General features: G+C 33.8%; 1 protein-coding gene across 1 annotated transcript in view; it reads left to right on the plus strand.

Moving 5' to 3' along the window:
• LOC134848896 (transducin-like enhancer protein 4) overlaps window positions 1-14,383 on the plus strand; it is a 37,049-nt gene extending 22,666 nt beyond the window's left edge. The window contains exons 11-17 of the mRNA XM_063866432.1: window positions 311-624; window positions 1,470-1,640; window positions 3,100-3,245; window positions 9,894-10,014; window positions 11,095-11,272; window positions 12,428-12,600; window positions 13,041-14,383. Of these exons, the coding sequence (XP_063722502.1) occupies window positions 311-624; window positions 1,470-1,640; window positions 3,100-3,245; window positions 9,894-10,014; window positions 11,095-11,272; window positions 12,428-12,600; window positions 13,041-13,166 (1,229 nt within the window). The 3' untranslated portion in view covers window positions 13,167-14,383. The remainder of the gene's footprint in view (window positions 1-310; window positions 625-1,469; window positions 1,641-3,099; window positions 3,246-9,893; window positions 10,015-11,094; window positions 11,273-12,427; window positions 12,601-13,040) is intronic.
• Window positions 14,384-22,389: the final 8,006 nt, after the last annotated feature.

Raw genomic sequence — 22,389 nt, forward strand, 5'->3', positions numbered from 1 at the left:
TTAACCGTCCTAGAAATTTATCTAAATTGGAATGAGGCATGCTATTTGGTCTATTTGATACTTTGCTATCTGTGAAATATATATTTTTTGTACTTTACATAGCGTGTTCAGCAAAACTGTTTCAACGAAGTTTTTTTTTTGACATTTTAGTCTTTTTCATAGCGAACACTGCTCCATAGACCTTAGAAGGCACTCAGAACATACAGGGCTTCCACTTGATGCGAGCAGTCTTGTTTTATAATCAATTTTGGTAAGGGAAACGGTAAACGAGCTGACACGTTTTCGAGATAATCAAACATGTTTTTTGCAGCCGGCATCCTCGGTGGCCATATGTCAGGGCAAGGCGGAGGAGGTGGAAACTCTTCGGGAGGAGGCGGAAGCGGAGGTCCCAGTCCCGCAGCAGCAGCCGCAGCAATGAACGCCGCCATGTCCGGAGGCAGAAACAACTACTCTATGTATGTGAACGAGTCCGGTCACCAGCAACCTACCCCCTTCCCTCCCGACTATAACAAAGGTCCGGATATTCCAGTGCGGGTTAGCGAGTTCGCCACCCTGGACCACGGAGACGTCGTGTGTGCAGTGACCATATCGAATAACAACAAATTTGTCTACACTGGCGGAAAAGTTAGTTTTAATGCATGCGCTACGTAAAATATGACTATCCTGTTTCTGTTCATATAGCACAGAATATTCTGAGCATAGATACCATTTAAACATTTTGAGTCAAACTTATCAAAAAAAATATTCGGTGTTGACTTGATATAAATGTTAAAAACAAGTATATTTAGATCTCTAATCTAAATTGTCAAACGGAGATCATGACTACTACAAGAAGAACCTAAAAATTATTCAGACCAGTGTTAAAATTATTCAGACCATTATTCAACATCAGTGTTAATTTTTTTTGAAGAAAGATATTTGAAAAAATTGACATTTGTGTGACTCATGTTCATTTCGTTTCATACATTTTAAGTAGATCTATTCTGCTCTGAATTGTGAGGGCAAAGTTGAGCTTAGTCCTCATTTACAATATGACTTTGCCTTCCCAGTGGTGCAATTTCATATCTGTGAGCGCCAGTAGGTTGACCTTTTTAACAATTGTTAAGTACCGATTTCACTTTCATGTGAGCTTTCATCTATAAACAGCGAAACCTTGTTGACCATGCAAAAGGCGTGTCTTTGATTTCAAGAACCATGAACAGCTTGGTATTCCATTTTTGCATGGTGATCCTTAAATTTCACTTGCATTTTTAGCGATTGACTTGCTTAACGAACCAAAAAAAAGACATGAGTTTAGCGGCATAAAGGATCAAATCTAACCAAAATTTATATTTAAAGCATATATTTTAAATTTGTTGATTTTGTTCAATTTAATTTCAAGTTTTTATAACTGTATTTAAAAACATCAAGCAGTTTTAAGATCCACATAATTTGTTTTGAATGTGTAGAAAGTATTTTTTTATTTTTAGGGCTGTGTGAAGATATGGGACATAGGGAATCCGAAGCAGTCGCTGCACGAATTGAACTGTCTGTCAAGGGAACACTACATCCGATCCTGCAAACTCCTCCCCCAACCCCACAACCACCTCATAGTGGGAGGAGAGGACGCCAAAATATCTGTGTGGGACCTCAACGCACCTGTAAGTCGCACGCTAATGTAATCAAATCTAATATATCTTTATATTATATTGACCCAATATAACCAGTAGTTTTGTTCACTTGCGAGAGCAAGTGACTTGTAATCGGGAACTCGACTTTTTTCTCGTAAACAACTTTTCTTACAAATTCTGCTTACATGCTCAATTCTGCTTATATCCTCAAATTCTTGAAAACTCAAATAAAACTTCCTTTTAGTTCGTTTGCGGTATTACTTGATTTTTTCAAATAAATTTATTGAAAAAGTGTTGATTTTAGTTTGAATTTGTGGTTTTCGTCCTAATTTCTGTCGGCTGGTTTTCCGTTTTTTTTTTCAAATGCAATTAATATTATCTGGTACGCTTTTCGGACAGTTTTTTTAAACCTTGAGTTTTTCAATTTTTGATCCAAGAATTTTTGCTATATATTTCTGTATGTAATTTTACCAACTCTGATTTTTAATAATTTTTTTTTGATTTTTTTTCGGTTAAACAAGTTGGGCTTATGTTTAATCGGCTTAGTCAACATATGTTGCGTAGTTTCAACGGCGAATTTTCCAAATGTTTTCGCCTGTATTTAGAGGGATGGGTCGGAAGGATTTTAAAATTTGATTTTAAATTTTTATAGCTTGAGTTTTTTACGGCTAGTTTTGTTTTCTGCTTAACTAAAGCTTTTTTTGCATTAGTTGTCGCTCGATCATTAATGTTCAATGTTTGCTAAGGCTGTTTATGAACATCATCGAAACAAAGGCGTGGAAGGAATTTTCTTAGATATAGTTTTTACTTGAAAAAAATGACTTCCTTCTTTTTTTTCTATTCAATATCTTGTAATGCCAAGTTCTAATTGTATCGCAAGTTTTGTGAAACTCAGCTTCGCTTCTGCGCGTAAGTTGATTTTCACTTTTCGAGCTGCGAAATTCTTTCAACTTTCTAAACGTATTCAACGGTTCAAAGATGCAAAAAATGTTCAAAGGGTTTTAAAAATCAATCAACTTATAAAATAAATGTCTTCAATTCGTTTAAAACTGAATGAACAGTTGTGGCTCCGACCACGAATATGAAGTAATTATGGCGTAGGTTGTGTTTTTTCCCACGGCCTTCGACTATCTCTTAAGCTCGTAAAGGTCAATTGTAGCATAATATTAAAGCTATTTGAGCTGTTTTATATTCCAAAGTTCGAGAAAAATTGGTCTGAAGTTTCCGGTTTTCAGACTAATTGACGCTAAACTTACAAATGAGAAACTGAACTCTCAATTTATTTCGACTGAGATTTTTATATTAATAAGCTTTTTCTCCATTTGAATCGTCATTTATTGAAAAAAAATCTAACAAAAAATTATTTTTTTTGCTTATTTCTTTGAATTTCAATCATTGTGGTTTCAACACTGTGCTTTTTGCACAGCAACCGGCTATCCTTGTTTGTAATATCTGCTCGCGAATTGATTCAATTTTTCTCTTGATATAGGGAGGTCCGAAACAGATGGGCGAGCTGGACAGTGGGGCTGCGGCCTGTTATGCTCTGGCAGTCAGTCCAGACGGGAAGAGACTCTACTCGTGTTGCAGTGACGGAGTCATTCAGGTGTGGGATCTGCACAACCAAATCATCATCAAGTCAGTCTCCAAATCATTCTCCTCCTGTCAATCAATCAAGCAAACCATCACATAGCTTTTTTAGCCTGTTCTTACAAAAGTTTGGTCCGCGTTTTAAAAGACAAAAGTTTTTTTTTGAAAACATGGCGTCCCAATTCCGTCGAAAAAAATCTTTGATGTGTGCGTGGTTCGTTTGACGGTCCTGTTTCTAGCGGATAAAAGGTCTGGCTCTTTTTGCTCCCTCTCTCCAGATTGCACGATAAGCATCGAGTGCATAACACTGATGACGACATAATACCAAAGATGTCATCACAACATCAACAATGAGCTCACAATATCGACGATAGATCACGCAGGCGTTTTTTCTTTCTTCCACTTGCCATTTTCTTTACTTAAACATTGGCTCATAATGTCCGATCATAATATAAATGGGCATGCATGCTTATTAGCTATTGTTAAACATAATTGGTGTCACAAGGTTAGGTATGAAGAAAAAATATGTTCATTTTTTAAGTAATCAGTTCAGTAAACATGAAGCCCTATGAAAGACGCTTTCGAAAGTGAGGAGTGAAATGAGGTGATAACTGACGTTTCACTTTTAATGGCGTCTCATAAGTGAGTTTAAACCCCAGCGCAATAAAAAAAATAACAAGACTGCTCGGATCAGTGCGAAATTTTGAATGTTCTGTTTTTCTGTAGGGTGTCTGAAGTAATTTTTTGATTAGCAAATAAATGAAAAAATCTTTCCCCACACTTGCAGTTGCTAAAATTATTTGAGGATCAATTAGCGTGCGTCAGTTAAATTTGGAATGGTTTATGGACCAGAACCAGATTTATACGCCAACTTTGCTACCTGCTAATAGATAATTGAAGTGTTTGCGCGCATTTATTATTAAGTTGGCAATTTCCAATTCTCCATTATTTGACAAAAAAGTATTTCCGAATTTTTATCTATCTAAATGGGAGCTCAATGCATCGATATCGTTCACATAGTATACGAAAATTTGTCATAAAATCTTAATTAAAAAGTCAAAATATGAGTGATTAAAAACGACCTCAAGCATAATTAATTTTTCCTTTTTTTTTCAAAAGAGGAATAATAATTGATGCGTTTTTGTTCCTAAAAGTAGGAAGGAACTATGACGTAGTCCTTTTAAATTTTTTATAGCCAATTTGGACTATCTCAATGAAAGCTCGTTGAAATCAAGTGTGGTGTCAGATTGAAAGGCTGTTGATTGTGAGTTTGTTTCTGACAAAGTGCAAAAAATTCGTCTCAGTGTCGAGAAAAACTGGTCTCAATGCTTTCGATTTTCAGACTTAATTAGCAAAGTTTGTGAAAACTTGGCCTCTCGTCTTAAGGCTGAGAAACTCAATTTAATTCCTCTATAAGTTAGTTTTTTTTGGCTATTATTATTTCTCATTTTGCAGTTTTTTTTTCAATTTCAGTCACTTTACTAAAAAATTACCATTAATTACTGTGGTCAGGACATTCAGTGCTAGTTGCACAGCAACCGGCTATTCTTGTTTTCACTTGAGTAAGTTCTTTTGTTGTCTTTAATGAAGGAGCTATTATTGTTCCGACTCTCGATCTGCATGGGCCAGCTGAGTGTGCACACAACTATAGTAACCTGTCATGAATGAGTTTGTGTCATTATCCCGCACTACAAAACCGTTCCAAATTGAATTGAGGCAGCCAATTGGTTTTATTAACTCCATACACGACTCAAATCGCAAAACTTCATTTTTGATATTATCAGCCTAAAAACCATAGTTTTGCCAATATTTAATTTAGCAAATTATCCGAGACCAATTAAAGGGCAGTCGGAACATTCAGGGCTTTGCCCTGATACGAGCAGTCTTGTTTGTTATTTGTTACTATTAAGTCAGAACCCATTTTTTTAAACTTAGTCAAGTTACTTGGTTTTTGTAGATTCTCTGAGAAGTTGATCAGAATAAATGGCTCCTCCCACAACAAGTGTTCCTTTTTTGGATTCGATCCATCAATCTATCACGTCTAAGTGAGCGATTTGTGACTCTGAGATGTTTGTTTTGTGTAGTCATATTTATATAACAGCATCATCTGACAATCGCAAATCAGAGCAAAGTGCCTCTAAATCTTTGTCCTCCATCCTACAGTTTTCATCAAAATATGGAGAAACTGAAATCAATAGGTTTTCCTGTGGTTTACCGGTCTCATTTTTTACCCATTATGATTGTTTTTAACTGGTTCGGGAGGTGAAGAAGAATTTAAATCGGACCCGGAAAAAAAACTAGACAAATATTGAGCAAAGCAAAAATTGAGTTTGGCACATTCTTGCATAAGCCCAACTCAATTTTTGACTGTTCTATATGCTGACTATTTGTAATCTAAGTGTTTTTGAAAACCTTAGAGGAATAGTTTCAATTGAGATGAATTTGTCAGTTCTAAGTTGTTCTGACATTGTTTGATGGTTTTTAGGTCTGTTAAATTGACCCTACTTTGTTTAATCATTGATAGTTGTCCTTATCGATGCTATTTCTGATGATTGTATTTGCTATGCTTAACTGTTATGTTGACATTAAACGTCGAGGCACTACTAGCAATTCGTTTTGCTTATAGAATAAATATTAGCCTGGTTTTAGTTTGATTATGAGCAAGCAGAATCAGTGTTAACTGTACAAATAAAGCAGCAGTTTGTTATCGTGCCGTTCAGTTGGTTTATTAAATTGGTAATAATTCAAAAACAGCTGAACAAATGGCTAAGAGTGAGAGCTGTCTGTTTTTTTTGTTCATTTACTATTTATTTCGGTATTTAAGTCCTTCATAGTTAAAAAAATCGGGCAGAATGAAAGTATTTTAAATAGTGTCTGCCGAATTATCAAACTAATTCATTAAGATTTAATGAATCAGTTTGATAATTCGGCCAATATTATTTAAAATGATTAAGTTAAACTAAAATGCTCGCTTATCTGATAAATCTATGTTTTCACCGGGAATCGGTTCGATTAGGTTTCCACACGCTAAGTTTAGTTTTGTATTGCGTCTTCTATAAAAACCTGGTCATTCAATCTGAAATATGTTTATAGTACTTGTGAAATTTTGCGGCCCCGTTTTGATAGGTCAGGTACTTAAAACGGAATTTAAACCCCATGTTCTTAGCTTGGGTACTTTGTTCCAATTCAACTCCTCGCCATTTCCTAAGGCAATGAGGTGACACGTCTCGACACTATTGACTCCAGAAACCCTGCAGCTATCGGTTGACCAGATTTAAGTACCAGTGCACTAATGTAAACACCGTGCTTTAATTCCTCCCAATCTAGAACAAACAGTAATCTTATTGGCACGTGTTCCAGTTGTATTGATCCAAATATTGGGATTTGTCAAGTATTTACTAATAAGTTAGAACAACCGGTCCACGAAGACATTGATATGTTCATTGGTGCTTCTGGATATCCAGACAACTATGTAGAATTCATTCTGGTTTGAAAGTAGATTAAGTACTCCTGCATGCTTCCAGACTACTTGGACTCGAAGGGTCTGGATTGTCAAATGGGTTAAAGTTAGTTTATAAATTCATGCTGATAACATTTAAATTTTCTCACTTTGTTTCCAGTGGTGTTATATTTATTGTCTTATTATGATTTATCTAAGGGCATATAGCTGTGGATGGCCATGATTTTTTGATGTGATCTGAAATTTAGTGCGAACCGTAGTTTTTGAGATCTTTAAAATGTCTTTTTTTCGTTTTTCGGGGTTCTCTGGCTCTATGGACCTATTGCTATTGTAACTTTGTTATTGGATTAATTTTTAGTCGTACATAACTGGACTATTTTTAACGAATTTTGAGAGATAAAGAAAAGTTGGACCAAAAGTTTTTTTTCACCAACTCAAGCTATAATATGGGATCCAAATTTTATGAAGGTACACCATACCCATGAAGATATTAGGCGATACTTTTTTGCAAATTTTCTTTTGCATACTTAGCTTTGGGTCTGATTTTTTTGATAAAATACAATTTATCATTTCACCTATTTTCAACCTAGTCATTTGTTGTGGTCCTTTGCGTTAAATTAATGTGACATAAACAACCAAGTAGCGAAATAGCAGGAATGTAAACAATTTTGCAAATAAGAAATACCTGTACTTTGGGCTGTTGTTTTAAAGGCACAGAATTTATGCTTGTGCATAAAGGCTGTTTTTTTCTAAATGTGACAATAATTTGCAATAAAAAGGGTCATGGTTATTTGAAGTAAAAGGTTGTCAATGTTGTCTACAACTATTTTATTCTTATACAAGATTACTTATAAGGCTTATTTTGATATTTTGCTACCCCTCCCCTCGTCCGCCCGCCATAGTCGGCCCTAGTTGTTGTAAGTAGGCCTTGCGGCTCTTTTGTATGAACAGCTAGCTAGCTTAATTGGACCGGAGTCTAATTGGCTCCTCGCATTTGGGAGATTGCTTTTACTTTGCTTTCCCCGGGGACTTAAATTCTTTAAAAAAAAACACTATTTCCCCGGGGACTTAAATTCTTCAAAAAAAAACACTACTTTTTCATTAAAGTAAATCAGAAAAAAATGCATGCGCCTTGGAAACATTATGTTGGAAGAAAATGCACCAGAAAATGAGCGAATGTAAGCCTGCAAAAAGTACACGATGCACACCCTAATTTCATTTCACATTTAGGGCAAATGTGATTTTTATTAGAATTGAATACTCTTTTATGGGTAATCTATTTTTTGGTAAATGTCTGAAATGATTCTTTCCAAGAGTTATAAGTTAAAAAAAGTTGAGGAAAATAATTTTAATTTTAATTTTGTTCAGCATTGCAAATTATACATTGTAGGCAAGCGTAAGAATTGTTTTGGTGTTTTTTGCAAGTTCCGTTTTTGATTTGTGCCTTGGCTAGTATGGATGATAGGGTTAATTCGAGTCGACTTAATATTTCATTTGAGGCAGTATTATCTTAGCTTAACGTGATCTGATTGTCAATGTGCGCTGTGCTCTCATTACGAGATTATCTCTTAATCTCCACTCTAAACTTCATAATCAGCATCATGGACTTCAGAAGATTCAGAAGACCCCCAATTTTTTCAGAACCCAGATAAACCACTGATCTATTTTTTGGCGATAGAATAACTCTACTTTTATTGGAGATAGAAGCATGCGGATATTATTTCAGCGTAGTATTTATTTTACTTATTTTTCAAAAAGGATCGGTTGCTCCCTCGTTGATGAAAGCTTTATAACATCGTTCTTTTTCCTAATGCTGAAATAAAATTGGAACTTTTTCGTTTGATTTTGGAAGATTTCAAACAAAAAAAGGTTCGTTTGACTTTAATTTAAGACATCAACTCAAATTCAAATTAGGGGTCAAACCAGTGGTTTATCAAGATTTTGATCTTCTACCATTTCCCACCACATGCCGTTTTCTGTGTTTCGCAGCTTTTGTCGTAGTAGTGCATTTTTCATAAAAATTGACTGATGGCTGCAATACGCTATTACAAACCCATCTTTTTTGTATAAAGTTTTGTAAAATCAATGGTTACATTGTAAATTTAATGTTTATGTACAAAAATTGGCATGTGGTTTAGAAACGTTAGAAGAGACCAAGATTTTGTAAAAAAAAATTCAAAATTGGGACTTTTTCAGCCTGTCATTTTTCATCACAATCCGAATGCCTGAATATAATTTGCTTATAGTAGATAATTTGCTTTCCAAGTAAATTGTCACAGGTCGGGGGGGGGGGGGGGGGGGGGGGAGTTTATTATGTATACAGTTTTCAGTTTTTGCAGCTTTTTTTCGTGTGAAGCGGGCTTCTTTTCTCATAGGGTCATAAAAAGGTGTCTTCTATAGCAAGACCTGATTGATTGGTTGCCGGTTCAGTCCAGCGTGAACAAAAGATATGTGACAGGAAGTTATAAAGGGAAGTTATAAAAACCTTGTCGCGTGAATACATTTCTCATTAGGTGATCCTTTCGTATTCCCTATTTGTCATACTAGATAATTTAAAAATCATGTTACTAAATAAAAAACACAGTAAAATCCTCAAAATTGCAGTTCAGATATCAGATAAAAATAGTTAAATTAATTAAGTCTTTTTAGAAAATGGTATTTCTAAAATATGAGAAAGGTAATTTAAATTTATCTAGGGAACAATTCTGGTCACTATTTAAGATTAAATCACAACGAATCAGTTCAATTAAACCAGTCATTCAGTTATCTTCAATCCATCTTGTTCCAAAGATAGCATATCCTTTTTAAGATCTATGAAAACCAGCTGCGCGACTTGGAAAGTCTTTAAAGTGTTGAAGATATTCATATAAAATGTTATTCGCATTATATTTCTGAAGGAACACCTTTTGGTCAGAAGGGGCAAAGTTTCTGTGTAAAAGGGGGAATGTATATCGTCGATAACCCTCCCTAAGTATGTTAATGAGTACTGCAGCAGTTAAAACTTCTTAACACCTCAAATAATTTTATCAATTACAAATTATCTACCAAACAAGTGACGCTTTTTGAAGTTTGGCAATAAAAATAAACAAATGATATACAGTACTTGAAATAGGGATTTTTTTTGTGTTTTGGCAGAGCTTCGAAAATCAATTTGATCGACTTAAAAATGACAAAAATTTCGAAAAACCCTCGAAAAAATCCTAGATCCGCGCCTGGATGAACCCATCATGTTTTAGTCGTCTGACTGGACACGAAGACGGGGCAAGCTGTATAGATCTGTCTCACTGTGGAAAATTCCTCTGGACGGGGGGACTAGACAATACAGTCCGCTGCTGGGACATCGCCCAGAACCAACAGGTCAGTTGAATAGAATATTTAAGTAGCAAAATGTTGGAACAGACAGAAATAATCATGCAAATTTGAATTTTTAGCTGACCTTAGCACGGAAAAATGGTATGAAATAGGTCAATTTAATTAATTTTGTCTGTTTAAGTTTTTCGCAACTCTCTATACTAGAAATGACCTCAGATTTCAGAGATATTTTTCAAGGCACAAAGGTCGAATGGCCAAAAGTTTCCAACCATAGAAAATTGTTTGAGAAAAAATGGCGAAGTCGCTAATTTCTCCGTCTATTAGTTAAAAAGTCGTTCGGCACTTAGAGGCTCACGATGATTCGTGCTCGTTGCAAACGGTAGAGGCAACAATTCTCAGCCCAGAAACACCAAAAAAATTTGCAAGTTGTTCTTAAAATGGACACTACAGCAGTTCTCCGTAAAGAGATGAACAGCTCGAATGATGGTCCTTCCCCTCATGAATTGAACTATTAAATTTGCTCTCGTGGTCCTTTTTCAGGAGACTTGCTCAAGTAAACACGTGAACAGTTCCCTTTAAACAGTTTTCTTAAAAAACACGTGAACATTTTTGAGAGTGAAGAAAAAAAAAGGTCTTGTTCTCAAAGTATCCTTCAAACAGCTTAAATTGAGAGTTAATTTTCACTTTTTTGCTGATTGGCTTATATAACATTTTCTACCGTTCGCTCTTTATACCATGGAGAAATTTTCCCTCGACCTTGAAAAAAATTGGTTAAAATTTTCGACTTGGTTTCGAATTTCTTAAATTTTCATTGATTTTGACTTGATAATGAGACCAGTCTATTGATATTCAATGGCATTTACGCAAAATAAACTCTATAATGTTATTAAAATGACGCAATTCTGATGACGTGAATTGTGATTTAAACGAATGATGGCACTAAAATTATATTTCGTAAAAAAAGTTGTCAAAAAAAGAACAACTTGCCCATGATTTATAAAATTAATTATGATTTTTGAAATTGCCATTTTGAAAGAACGCCGAAATGACCAGTTAGCTGCCTATCGAGTAATGTCTTTAAATGTTTTAATTTCATTTTGAATTTTGATTGCGTTTGCGCTACAGGTGAAGGAGACTGACTTTGCGGCTCAGATCTTCTCCCTCGGTTGCAGTCCAACAGACGACTACATAGCAGTAGGCATGGAGAACAGTCGAGTGGAGGTGCTACATGCAAACAAACCTGACAAGTACCAGATAAACTACCACGACAGCTGCGTACTGTCACTCAAGTTCGCCAACTCAGGTAAAGATTTTTTGCACCAAGCTGATTTTTTTTGTACCCAGTGAAAAGTTTCCCTGTAATTGAAAAACCAACGAAGTGCTACTTGCACAGCAGATGGCCTTACTTGTTTTTTTTAGTTGCCTCTAAATATCTTGTAATTGATGTTTTTGCTCTCGAGATTAGGGTGCGAAGGGGGGAAATAACGGAAAAAAAACCCTTTGACCGATTAATTGTCCTCAATGGGATTTGGTTTTGTATTTTTTGAGACGTTGAAAAATTTCAACAAACATTTTATTTTCTCTCAAAAGCTACTCTATTAATTTGCAAAATAAGTGGTGCCATTGGAAAGACCGACTGCTACCCTGTAGTCCTGCGTACTCAAATTGACTCTTTTACCTTTCGCCACTTTCTACGTTCTTCTAAAATCCCAATGGAAGAATGTTTGCCCCGTTTTTGTGGATTTTTTGAAAAGGTACCCTGTAAAATCTGAGATTAAGGATTCAATTGAAAGAACAGGTAGCGGGCATATGACTATGACGTTGCATCATAGTTTTTGAGGTTAAATTTTTGACCGGTTCTAAGAACTCAATCAAAAGATAATGATGCACAGATCTTCTAAATGAACAGTAATATCCTAATATTTGTAGAAAAGGTGACAAGGCCATAGGAAAGGTCCTTTTTTTGAAGTTTTTGTCGTTTTTTGGAAATTTCTGCACATTTTCTGAAAAGTACTATGTCAAACCTGAGATTGAGGGTTCAATCGAAAAACCAAGTAATAGCGATCTTTTCTGCGCAAGGGCCTGTTCCCATGCTTATACAGAGAATCTCTATGGATTTAGGAAAAGTATAATTTTTTGATTTGACCGTTTTTTTTTTGGAAAGTTAGCTTTTCTCGAAAACTAAACAACCAAATCTGACATTAAGAGTTCAATTGAAAAAACCGTTTTGTAGGTATCTGCCCTAAATATGGGAGAATCCCTTACTTTAATAGAGAAACCGCTATGGCTTTAACCAAAGTCCAATTTTTCTAATTTTGAAAATCACGCATTCCTCCCGCATCAGTTCAATATATTCATAAAAATATCAAATAGGTACCTCTAGCTTTAGCTAAGCAACTAGTGCTCAAGGTCACCGATGTTGTCAACAATTTAACACAAAGTTTATGTTTCGTTTTAGGCAAGTGGTTCATCAGCACCGGCAAAGACAATGCAATGAATGCGTGGAGGAGCCCTTACGGGGCTAATTTGTTACAGCAGAAGGAAAGTGCCAGTGTGTTGTGTTGTGACATCTCCTCTAACGACAAGTACCTCGTCACAGGCTCAGGCGACAAAAAAGCCACGCTCTACGAGGTATGACCGGGATTTACTCATTGTTTTTTTTTGGAGAGGAGGGGGGAGTTATATTCAAAAATCAAAATTTTTAATTTTGTGATCTTTCTAGTGAAAATATGAACGCGTAAAAAGCTAAGCGTACCCAAAATTGCTTACGTAAAATGGTTGTCAAAACCCAAAGTGGTTTTCCTAAAATGTGATATTGTAGGTATCAAGGCGCATTGTAGGTACCATGTTCATTAATTCATTCTTTTTTTCTTCATTTTAAAATCAGTCAAATGGTTGGAATTATTAAGGAATGGAAAAAAACATCAGTTTTCCAAGCTCTGAGATCTAAATTAATCATACAGCTATCTTTTTTTTAAAAGGATATGAAAATGGTATGATGTTTTTTTTAGCCTATTGATCAAGCATTCATTAACAATCATCGAGTAATAACCTTATTACTTCTGATTTAGGTTAAATTCAACCCAGGTTCCTCGTCCGAAAACTCCGCCCCATCTACCCTCGCATCTCTAGTGAATGGCGGGACTTCATCTGCAGCCAGCACTCCCGTTTCAACACCAACCGCCGCATCCTCGTAGGAACCCAGTAGTCCTTTGTCCTTTTTTGAACACAACAAGTCAAGGTCACTAGAAATGTCATATGTCAAACGGCGATGATTTGTAAACGAGTTTATTGTTGCTGTAATGCAGCGATAACGAGAAACAAATGATGCACAAACAAAACATCTTAAGCCCTCTGCAACGCCTAAAGATGTTGCAGTTCCTGATGATTCTCCCTTGATCCAGCAAATGCAAATCTTCCAAAACTTCAACGATGACTCACAAAACTTGAAATTAAATCAATGTTGTAAAAATTGGAAAACTTCGACAAATTTGTGGATAAAAGTGTCTCATGCAGCTGTTTTGATGTTATTACTGCTACTTGGAAATGCAATTTAATTAATAGTTCTAGAACATTCTGTTTATCAGTTAATGCTATTTTGAATTTGTCTTATTACATTGTTAATCAGAGAGCTATGCGCAATTTTTTGTTCTTTTTCCAATTCCTAATTTACATTTTGTGAGCTGGGCTATTTTGATGCTATATTTCTAGTTTCATTTTTACCTAATCTTATCTTTCATATATTTATATTTATCTTTTTGTGCCCTAGTTTCTATTTTGTTTTACGATAACGTCACATACCATACATAGACAATATGAAGGAACATCAATACCCGCCCTTAAATGAAACTGAAAGATAAAATTTTTTAGCGCGTATTTGGAAATAGGCTTTATGTTACTTCAGCAATCAAGTTTTTTCTGTAAATGTTCTAGCAACCAATTGTATTCCAGCTATGATGACTCGAACACAATTGAATGGAACCGAGTTTGTAGTTGATATTCGAACTGTATTCTACTCCATAGTAAATGCCAAATTGTTGGTACTATCGTTGACTTAGCTTGCTATTATCGGTCAAAAAATAGTTATTTTTAGTTTAATTCAATTTTTGACAGTATAGCCTATGTTAAAAGTACTTAAAAAAAAGGTTTCCGATATCAAAATGAGCAACTAATTAATCTTGGTCAGATTCGAGGAACGAACAAAATATATTTTCAACAGCTTGGCAGCAACTAAAATTGTGACTCTGTAGTACATGTAGTGTTTCGGTGTCCTAGGTAGAATTGCAATCTTTCTTTTTCTGTCTCTCTTATCTTCTCAAAATGTTCAAGTCTCTAATTTGACTACAATTTCGCTCATCTCAAAAGCAGTGCGGCATGAATGTTCAGAACAATTTACTATTTTTTCAAGCTCAAATTTTTTCAACGACCAAGAAAAGTAGCTAGGCCAAATTTATGTGCAATTGATGCACCAAAAAATCGAATTGTTTCTGTTCCGAAAGTTTCCCCCCATTTTTAATGAAAACGGCGTGACGCTTGTGCTCGCCGCATTTTTCTTTCTGAGGCTGCATTTCTTAAACCATTCGAAAAAAAATTAGACCTTGGGCTCAAAAACAAATAAATATAATTTTTCTGTTATTTTTTGTTCGACTTTCGAAGAAAATGGAATAATTATGCTCGGTGTGGTTTTTTTTTACTCAGTCAATTTTCACCGATCGAAATAATTGTCAACAAATTTTTTTATACTCGGTTGAAGAATAAAGTTGGAGTTATACTCGGTAGACTTTTTGAGTTCAAATGTAAAAAGATATTTTACCTCCGATATTTTTTTGTATAGTTCTGGGGGTTTGAAAATTTGCAATGTTCTAGACTAAATTATGCGCTTTGCTCTGATATACGAGCAGTCTTGTTCTTGTTTAGCAATGGGAACTTGAAAAATGCTTTTTGGGATAATTCATGAACGCTTCTCACAAGTTTTCAATTACCACGCGTAATGTTGACGGAACATAAATTTATGAGGCTAAAGAAAGATTGATTCCAAAATCATGCGATGCACGCAAATAAACTGCAAATAAATTTGTGCTTAAACTGCGCTCCAAAATGATGATTTGAAAATCCTTTTTTTTCACCTTTTTAATTTAGCAAATTTCAGATACCTTAATGCTCAGTCAAAAATCAGGGCTTTGTCTGAATAAGAGAAATCTTGGTATAAATTTTAATCCTAACCGTTTTTGCTCAATTGGATTGTGTTTTAAATGGTTCGGTACCTAACTACATGAATTAACTTGATCGATAGTTAGTTTGTTAGATTTCTAACGAAATTTCTATTTCATCTGAAAAGTATTGATTCCCTGCCTCAAAATTAAAAACATTGTAATGTAATTATTTTTTGTGAAGTTCTGGGGTTTGAGAAACACAAATATAAGATAATTGGTGTTTTACCCGTTTTCAATCAACGCTTGTTGTAGAGAGCTAATCAATTAGGCTCAAAAAATTCAAATTTTGTGAAAAGTAAGTATCATGGCATCAACTCAAAGTCATATTCTCACTATGAATATTCTCATCACCATAAGTAATGAGTAGATGGAAACGGCATCTTAAACACTTAATGAAAGTGATTGCAATTTTATTTACAGATGCGATGAAAACCCAGCTACCAAGTTTGTTTCCGGACAGTTTCGATTGAAAAAATAAAGGGCTAATAAATTAATTATTTTCTAACTCAACCAAACTTATTTAAAAAACAGATAATTTTCATTATAGGTTTTTAATCCTTGTTATTTGTTTCTATGAAAATACCAAATTGAGACGAAACAACAAAGTTTTGTTTTGAAAAAGGTCAATTAAACCTCTTCTTTTTAATTTTTAATAACTATTAATTGAAATCAGTTACTTAAGCCATCAGAGAAGTTTTGGTTATAATCAAATTCTTTAAAACATTTTGATCCCTATGATGAACTATCCCGTTCAAAACTGTGAACTACAAATATCGCAAAATATCAAAAAAATTGTTCGGAAAATTTTTCAACAATTATCAACTGTACCACTTTTAGCGCTAACTGGGTCTTTAAACCTTCATTTTTTTTTTTCATTCAAAAGACTAGAACAACCAAAAACTTCACAAAAAACAAAAAGTTTAAGCAACTACAAAAGTGCAACAAGGATTGCCGGTTACCATGTAACTAGCACAAAATGTTCCCACCAAAGTCTTAAAAATACAACAATTATTTTTTCAAATTACTGTGATTTTTTTTCGGTGTCGCGTGATAAATAGATCTGAACAAAAAAAGTGACTAAAAATATTCGGTAGTCATGATAAACTAAGCAATTCGATGAAAAATTATTTTACAATTTGACTTGAAAACAAACAAAAATTAAAACTGTTCAAAAGTTTCATCAGTTTTTACTGTCTTTTTTGAAATTTCGAAGTTTTTGATTTAAAAAAAGAACTAAGACACTCAAAAAAACTAATTTTATTCGCGTAAAATTGTTTTCACGGCTAGAATTAAGCTATTGTAAGCTTTTAGGCCATTAAAATAAGCTCTTGCAAGATTTCTCGCTCATTTTAATTGCTCAAAATAAGACGAAAAATAAAAAACTTCAAACCTTTTTTTCTCAAACTGGGATGATGTTTCAAAAAATTTTAAGGTCGTTCGAATCACGACTGAATGGGCTTTAAAATTATTTATCACTCAACTCTCTCCGAAGTGTTGTAGCTGATTTTTGTGGTAGCTGATTTTGCATGAAAAACTAAAAAAAAAGAAAAACATGGAAAAAACCAAAATACGCCCAAATACAAAATTCCTCCCCATTTTTCAAATGGTCGACGCCACATTTTTTAGTCAGTTAAGCTGCAAAATCAACTAAATGCAAACAATTTATTTCAAAAACAGCGGCGAGAAAAACAAATCAACAACCCAAGATAAAAACATGAATACCTTAAGATGGAAAAATTCAATAAATTCACAAACAATTCATTTACTTCCCTACATTTCACTCGATACTTCCAAAGCGTTACCATTGAGGTGAAATTAAACAATAATAGTTTTCAAAACAAAACTAAACACCAAGCGAAAATTTTAAATAAATTTTTACCAATATTGCAACCGTTCGCTATGACGTCACCCTATGTCGGCTTATAAAAAACATCCAAATCTATCGTAAAACCGACGCTAAATTGTCAAAAACGAATGCAAAACACTGTAAGACGAAAAAATCAAAATTTGCGGTACTAATAAGTATTTAAGAAAACTGATTATGACTTTTAAAAATCCAAACTCCTATTGAAAGTTGTATGCACAAAATTTAAAAAAAGCTGAAACTTGGAATGAAAACCGCTAGTTAACATAAAAAAATGATGTTTTTGAAAATTCATGTTGCACATTCATGTTGCAATCTTATCTCTGGGTATAACAAAAAATGAACATAGATTACAGTTTAGAAGAAAAAAAAGACAAAGAAAGTTAACTTGAAACAAATGAAAAAAAAATGATTTTGCTGATTAAATTTTGTAAAATAAAGTGTTCCATTACCAGATTTGACAATTTTTGCTGCTATAAGAAAAATTTGATATCCTTGCAGTTTTCTGGACAATTCAATTAAAGTTTTCTTCAATCAGTTTCATGATGTTGTGATGCTGTGGGGTCTTATGATACAGTTCAGTTTATAGGGTTTAAAATTTTTTTTTAGACTGGCAGAAAACAGCCTTCACGAAAGTAAATCCATATTTTAATCCAAAACCATGTGTTAGCCTATATTGGAATTCATTTTGGATCGAAACCTTAATATTAGTAAATCAATTTGTATTTAACGAGCCGAATTATACCTACAGTTTACTAGAACTTCTATTCGGTACAAATATCACGAAATTGTGAGGAGATAGCGCGCGATGATTAAACTTTTTTTTGCTAAGAAACGTCATTTTTTGAAATAACTCAGAAAAAATCAACAAAACTAATTTAATAAACTTGCGTTTCAAACTTTCATTTTACCGGACAATTTTTATTTGTCATTTTGTTTCAATAATCCGACTTTGTTTTTTGACTTGGAAATCACCAATAGAGCGTCTTTGGTGGAAAACTTTGATTGAAAATTCTCAATGGTTTCATCTGCTTTGGTTGTAAAATCATATGCAAGAAAAAACATTTAATCTTGTAGATTTTTTGGCGGCTTGTAATCCAAATAAAGCCTAAGTATGCTAGTGCTTCCATGAAAAAGAATGCCTATTTTTGCAATGAAAACTCAGATACTAAGTTTTTTTTCTTGTAAATTAAATTGAGTTAAAATTGAGTTAAAACAACAAACTTTTGTTCTGAAAAAAGTCGATTAAATACTTTATTTGCAACATTTTTGATACAATTTCTATTGAAATGAGTGATTTAAGCTATGGGAGACGTTTCTGATATAAGTAAATTGATTAAAAAATTCGACCACAATGTTAAAATAGCCCGGTCAAAATGGCGAGGACAAAAAATGCAAAATTTCAATAAATTAATTAAAAAAAAATTGAAAAACTGTACTTGTATAACCATTTGCGATAGTCTGCGCTATAAATCTTCATTCGTTGCTTCTTTAACTATTATAGAAAAAAAACAAGAAAAATCTTCAAGAAAATGCAAAAAAACTTACACAACTACAAGAAGCACAAAGTTATTTACTCAGTAAACCTGTGATATCATCCCAATTTTAACAATTAACTTCAAAAACCAAGGCAAGAAAAACAAATATACAAACCAAGATAAATACTTGAATCCCATAAGATTAAAACAAATAAAATAATTTTAAAAACGACTCATTTGAAAAAAAATCACTTCCCTAAATCTCACTCGATATTGACGAACGTTAACTTGAAGATGAATTCATACAAAGTCATTGTTGGAAAAAAAGTAAAATTCAATCCAAACCTTTTTATTTCTTTTCAAACAACCTTTTTGCCATTATTGAAATAATTTGCTCTGCCATCACCCTAAATTGGCTGGTAAGAGCTGTCCTCATCGAAAGCCAAACAGGTGTTAGATTGTAGGAAACGAATGCAAAACACTGCAAAACCGAAAAATCGGAAATCAGGGTACTGATCATGATTTAAATTAAAACTGATTATACCTTTTAAAAGTCCAAGCCTATAAAATGTTGTATGCTCAAAACTACAAAAAAACTGAAAGTTGGAAAGAATACCATTAGCTCAACATAAAAATTGATCTCTTTTTAAAAAATCGTTTTGCTCATTCTGGTTGCAAACTCACCTCAGGGTTTGACGCCAATCCAGCAATAATTGAATATTGATTAACATCTAAATGAAAACAAGAAAAAGAAAGTGAATTTTTTTAAAAATGAGCAAAAATGGTTTTGTTGATTATCTTTTTCAAAAAGTGGTCTTGTACAAGATTTGATGATACTTGCTCGCATAAGCAAATTTACATTTCCTTGCAGTTTTCTGAGCAAAGCACATAAAGTTTTCTTCAATCGGTTTAAAAAATTTTTGTGCTTGCGATACAATTCAATTTTTATGGGATTAAAAAAATTGGTTTTAGACCGGAAGCAAATAGCGTTTCCGAAAGTAAATACCTAGCTTAATCAGAACACATCTGTTAGCCTATATTTGATTTCCTCGACTCTTTTCTATCAAAACCCTAATAATAGTAAATCAGTTTCTCTTTAACGAGCCCTCAGAAAAACATTTTTGATCTTTCAATTTACGATGAAAACAAAGAAAAATATCAATGAATTAATAAACTTTATTTCTTTTTTTTTCTTTTCTTTCAGAACTCTTTCTAATAAAAACCAACAAATCCTGTATTCAAATTTGTCTTGATAGTTTTAACCTACAAAGGTAAGAATTGAACGCTTTGGATTGTGCATAAAGAAAAAAGGCAAAACCTCAAGGTGATAACTTTAAAAAGGCTGCTAAGGCCGCGTGAACCTTCAAGAAAGATTCTCCCGAAATTCAAATAGTGTTCGCCCGAAAATTTTTCTAATCCATGTTTCACAGAAATAATTAAAATTGACAACAATTAATTGAAAAAAAAACTTCCCTAAAAGATTGACAAAAAAGATTCAATTCAGCCAATTTATACCTAAAAACGAACGGAAATTGTGAAAAGATAGCGCGCGACGTTTTGCGTTAGACGGGGCTAGAAACTTTCATTCGTTATTTCTTCATAGCTAATTTAAAAAATTTATGAAATTCTAGTGGTTTTTTTGTTTTTTTTTGTTTCGACAAGTGTCATTTACATCTGCACACTTTAAGGTAAGCTTAATTGGACACAGGAATGACAAACACTAACTACTTGTTCAATTTCATTATTTACTCATTTTCAGACACTCCATAAGAAAGAGTTTCCACTAAGATGTCTTCTGAATAAAAAATCACTGAAAATTTATTTTTCCTGAGCTCGAAAAAATCAAAAAAACGCTACAAAAAACTATGAGAAGTGCGTAGTATTTGAAACAATGAGAAGTGTTGAAGTATCAACTGTGATTTCTACTCTTTAGTGTTGCTAGGCATCACATGTAATGGGAATTGATTATTGTGGTGCCTGCGTAAGGATGCGGTTGCTGACGTACCTGGTGGTTGTGAGGGTGCAAAGATCCGGATCTTTCTGAGAGCGTTGTAGTTCCTAATGGTTTTGATTTTGATGAAGTTCCTTATAGTTCCGAGGGTGTTGAAAGTCCTGCTGGTGGTTCCCTGGATACTCCCCATGTTTTTGATGGCTGTGAAAGTGTTGATGTTAATGATGGTTGCTCATAATGCTTTTTTGCAGATGGTTTATAGCACTAAAAATAGTATTTTTTGGTAGAATTGTGTCTGAAAAGGAAACTTGGCCAAGTTTTTAGTTTTTTCGGTATACAGAAAGTCTTTGCAGTCACGAAGAATGAATATCTGCATAACTCCTGCTAAAACTGAACTCAATTGACTGCGTTGGCGTTGTCTTTCAATTTGAAAGAAGTTTTGCTATTTGAAACTTTGTCTGAAACTAGTGTGCACTTCTGAAAATTTGCATTAGTTGATATTTGTTTGCCAATTTTTATCCGGCAATTTCTCCAAAAAGTTTGGCTTCTACAAAAAGTCGAACATTTTCTGCTGATTTCGAATATCAAATCAACAAGTATAGTGCCATTCTTTTGGGTCGCGATCTGGGATGTTATGATGCCGGCAGCTATGATGTGGCTTCGAAGACAAGTCAGATGGGGTTCGAGAGTTTTGCTTGGTTGGAATATCGTATACCATGTTCGAGCCATGGTTGGTTTGTATGTCGACTCGTACGTCGAGTTTTTTGTCGATTTGTTCGTCGAGTCGTCGGTCAGTTCGTAGGTGAATTTGTGAGTCGGTTGGTATGTCAATTCGTATATCGGATTGTATTTCAAATTAGCATCGACGGTTTTGTATTTTGACTAAAATGAGTTTAGAAAATGTTTTCAAAATAAAATTGAACGAATTTCTGTAAAGCCTGAATTGAGACGCTTTTCATACTCAGTTTGAAGCAAATCCAGCAATGAAAGAATTGATTTAGAGATGTTATATAAGATATCTGCTTCATTCCGTAATTAATTGTTTGTTTAATTAGTCAGCGTTTTATTTCGAAAAAGGTCATTCTTAAAACTTAAACCGATTCGGCAACTTCATTAGGTTAAGGGTAGGTTAACTTCATAACCAACTAACAGACTTCATAGCTAATTAAAGAGTCACCTTTACATTGTTTGTTTTGAGAGATTCTAAAAAGCCAAAAATAGCGTCACTAATTGTTTCGAGAGATTTTCTGAGCCAACTTGTCACTATATTATTTGAGTAATTTTTTTGATTGAACAATTGATTTACAACAGTTTTAATGGTTTCATAAATCGTGCTTTTCATCCGTGCATCATCTCTGAGTTTAGAAATAAAAAAAAACTGGTAGAAAACATGAAATGAATCGATTATGAAGACAACTAAAAACGATCTTATGTCAATTAACCCCTATTTCTGAGAGGGGAAATAGTTGACAAGACGCATTAAAATTTTCTCTGATTTTCTGACATTTTTTTTCGTTCGGTTCGCTCCACTCTACAGCGCAGCGAACTGTAAGTTCTCATCAGCTCAAATTAGGTTTCATTCATTTCAAACCTCAAATAATGACAATAGGTTTTGACTAGTTGAAATCTCAAATGTTGACATTACATTTTGTTGATTGCGTTCCGATTTAGATCTAAACAGTTTTCAAATACATAGGCTTTAAAAAACAGTTAGTTTAACTGTTCATATAGTTTTGTCATGCATCAGTTTTTTTCATCAAAGTTTTTTTCTGAAAATTTTCAAGACAAATAGAACTGGATAAAAAAACAGTTTCCTATCAATATTTGAGCATTTGAGATAAGACAATTAACTGGGAAATAGTGGGAAACAAAAATAACAAAAATACAATTAAGCGGAAAACTCATCGATCGAGC

Source organism: Symsagittifera roscoffensis, chromosome 6 (genome assembly GCF_963678635.1).
Source record: "Symsagittifera roscoffensis chromosome 6, txSymRosc1.1, whole genome shotgun sequence".
NCBI classification, from domain to species: domain Eukaryota; kingdom Metazoa; phylum Xenacoelomorpha; order Acoela; family Convolutidae; genus Symsagittifera; species Symsagittifera roscoffensis.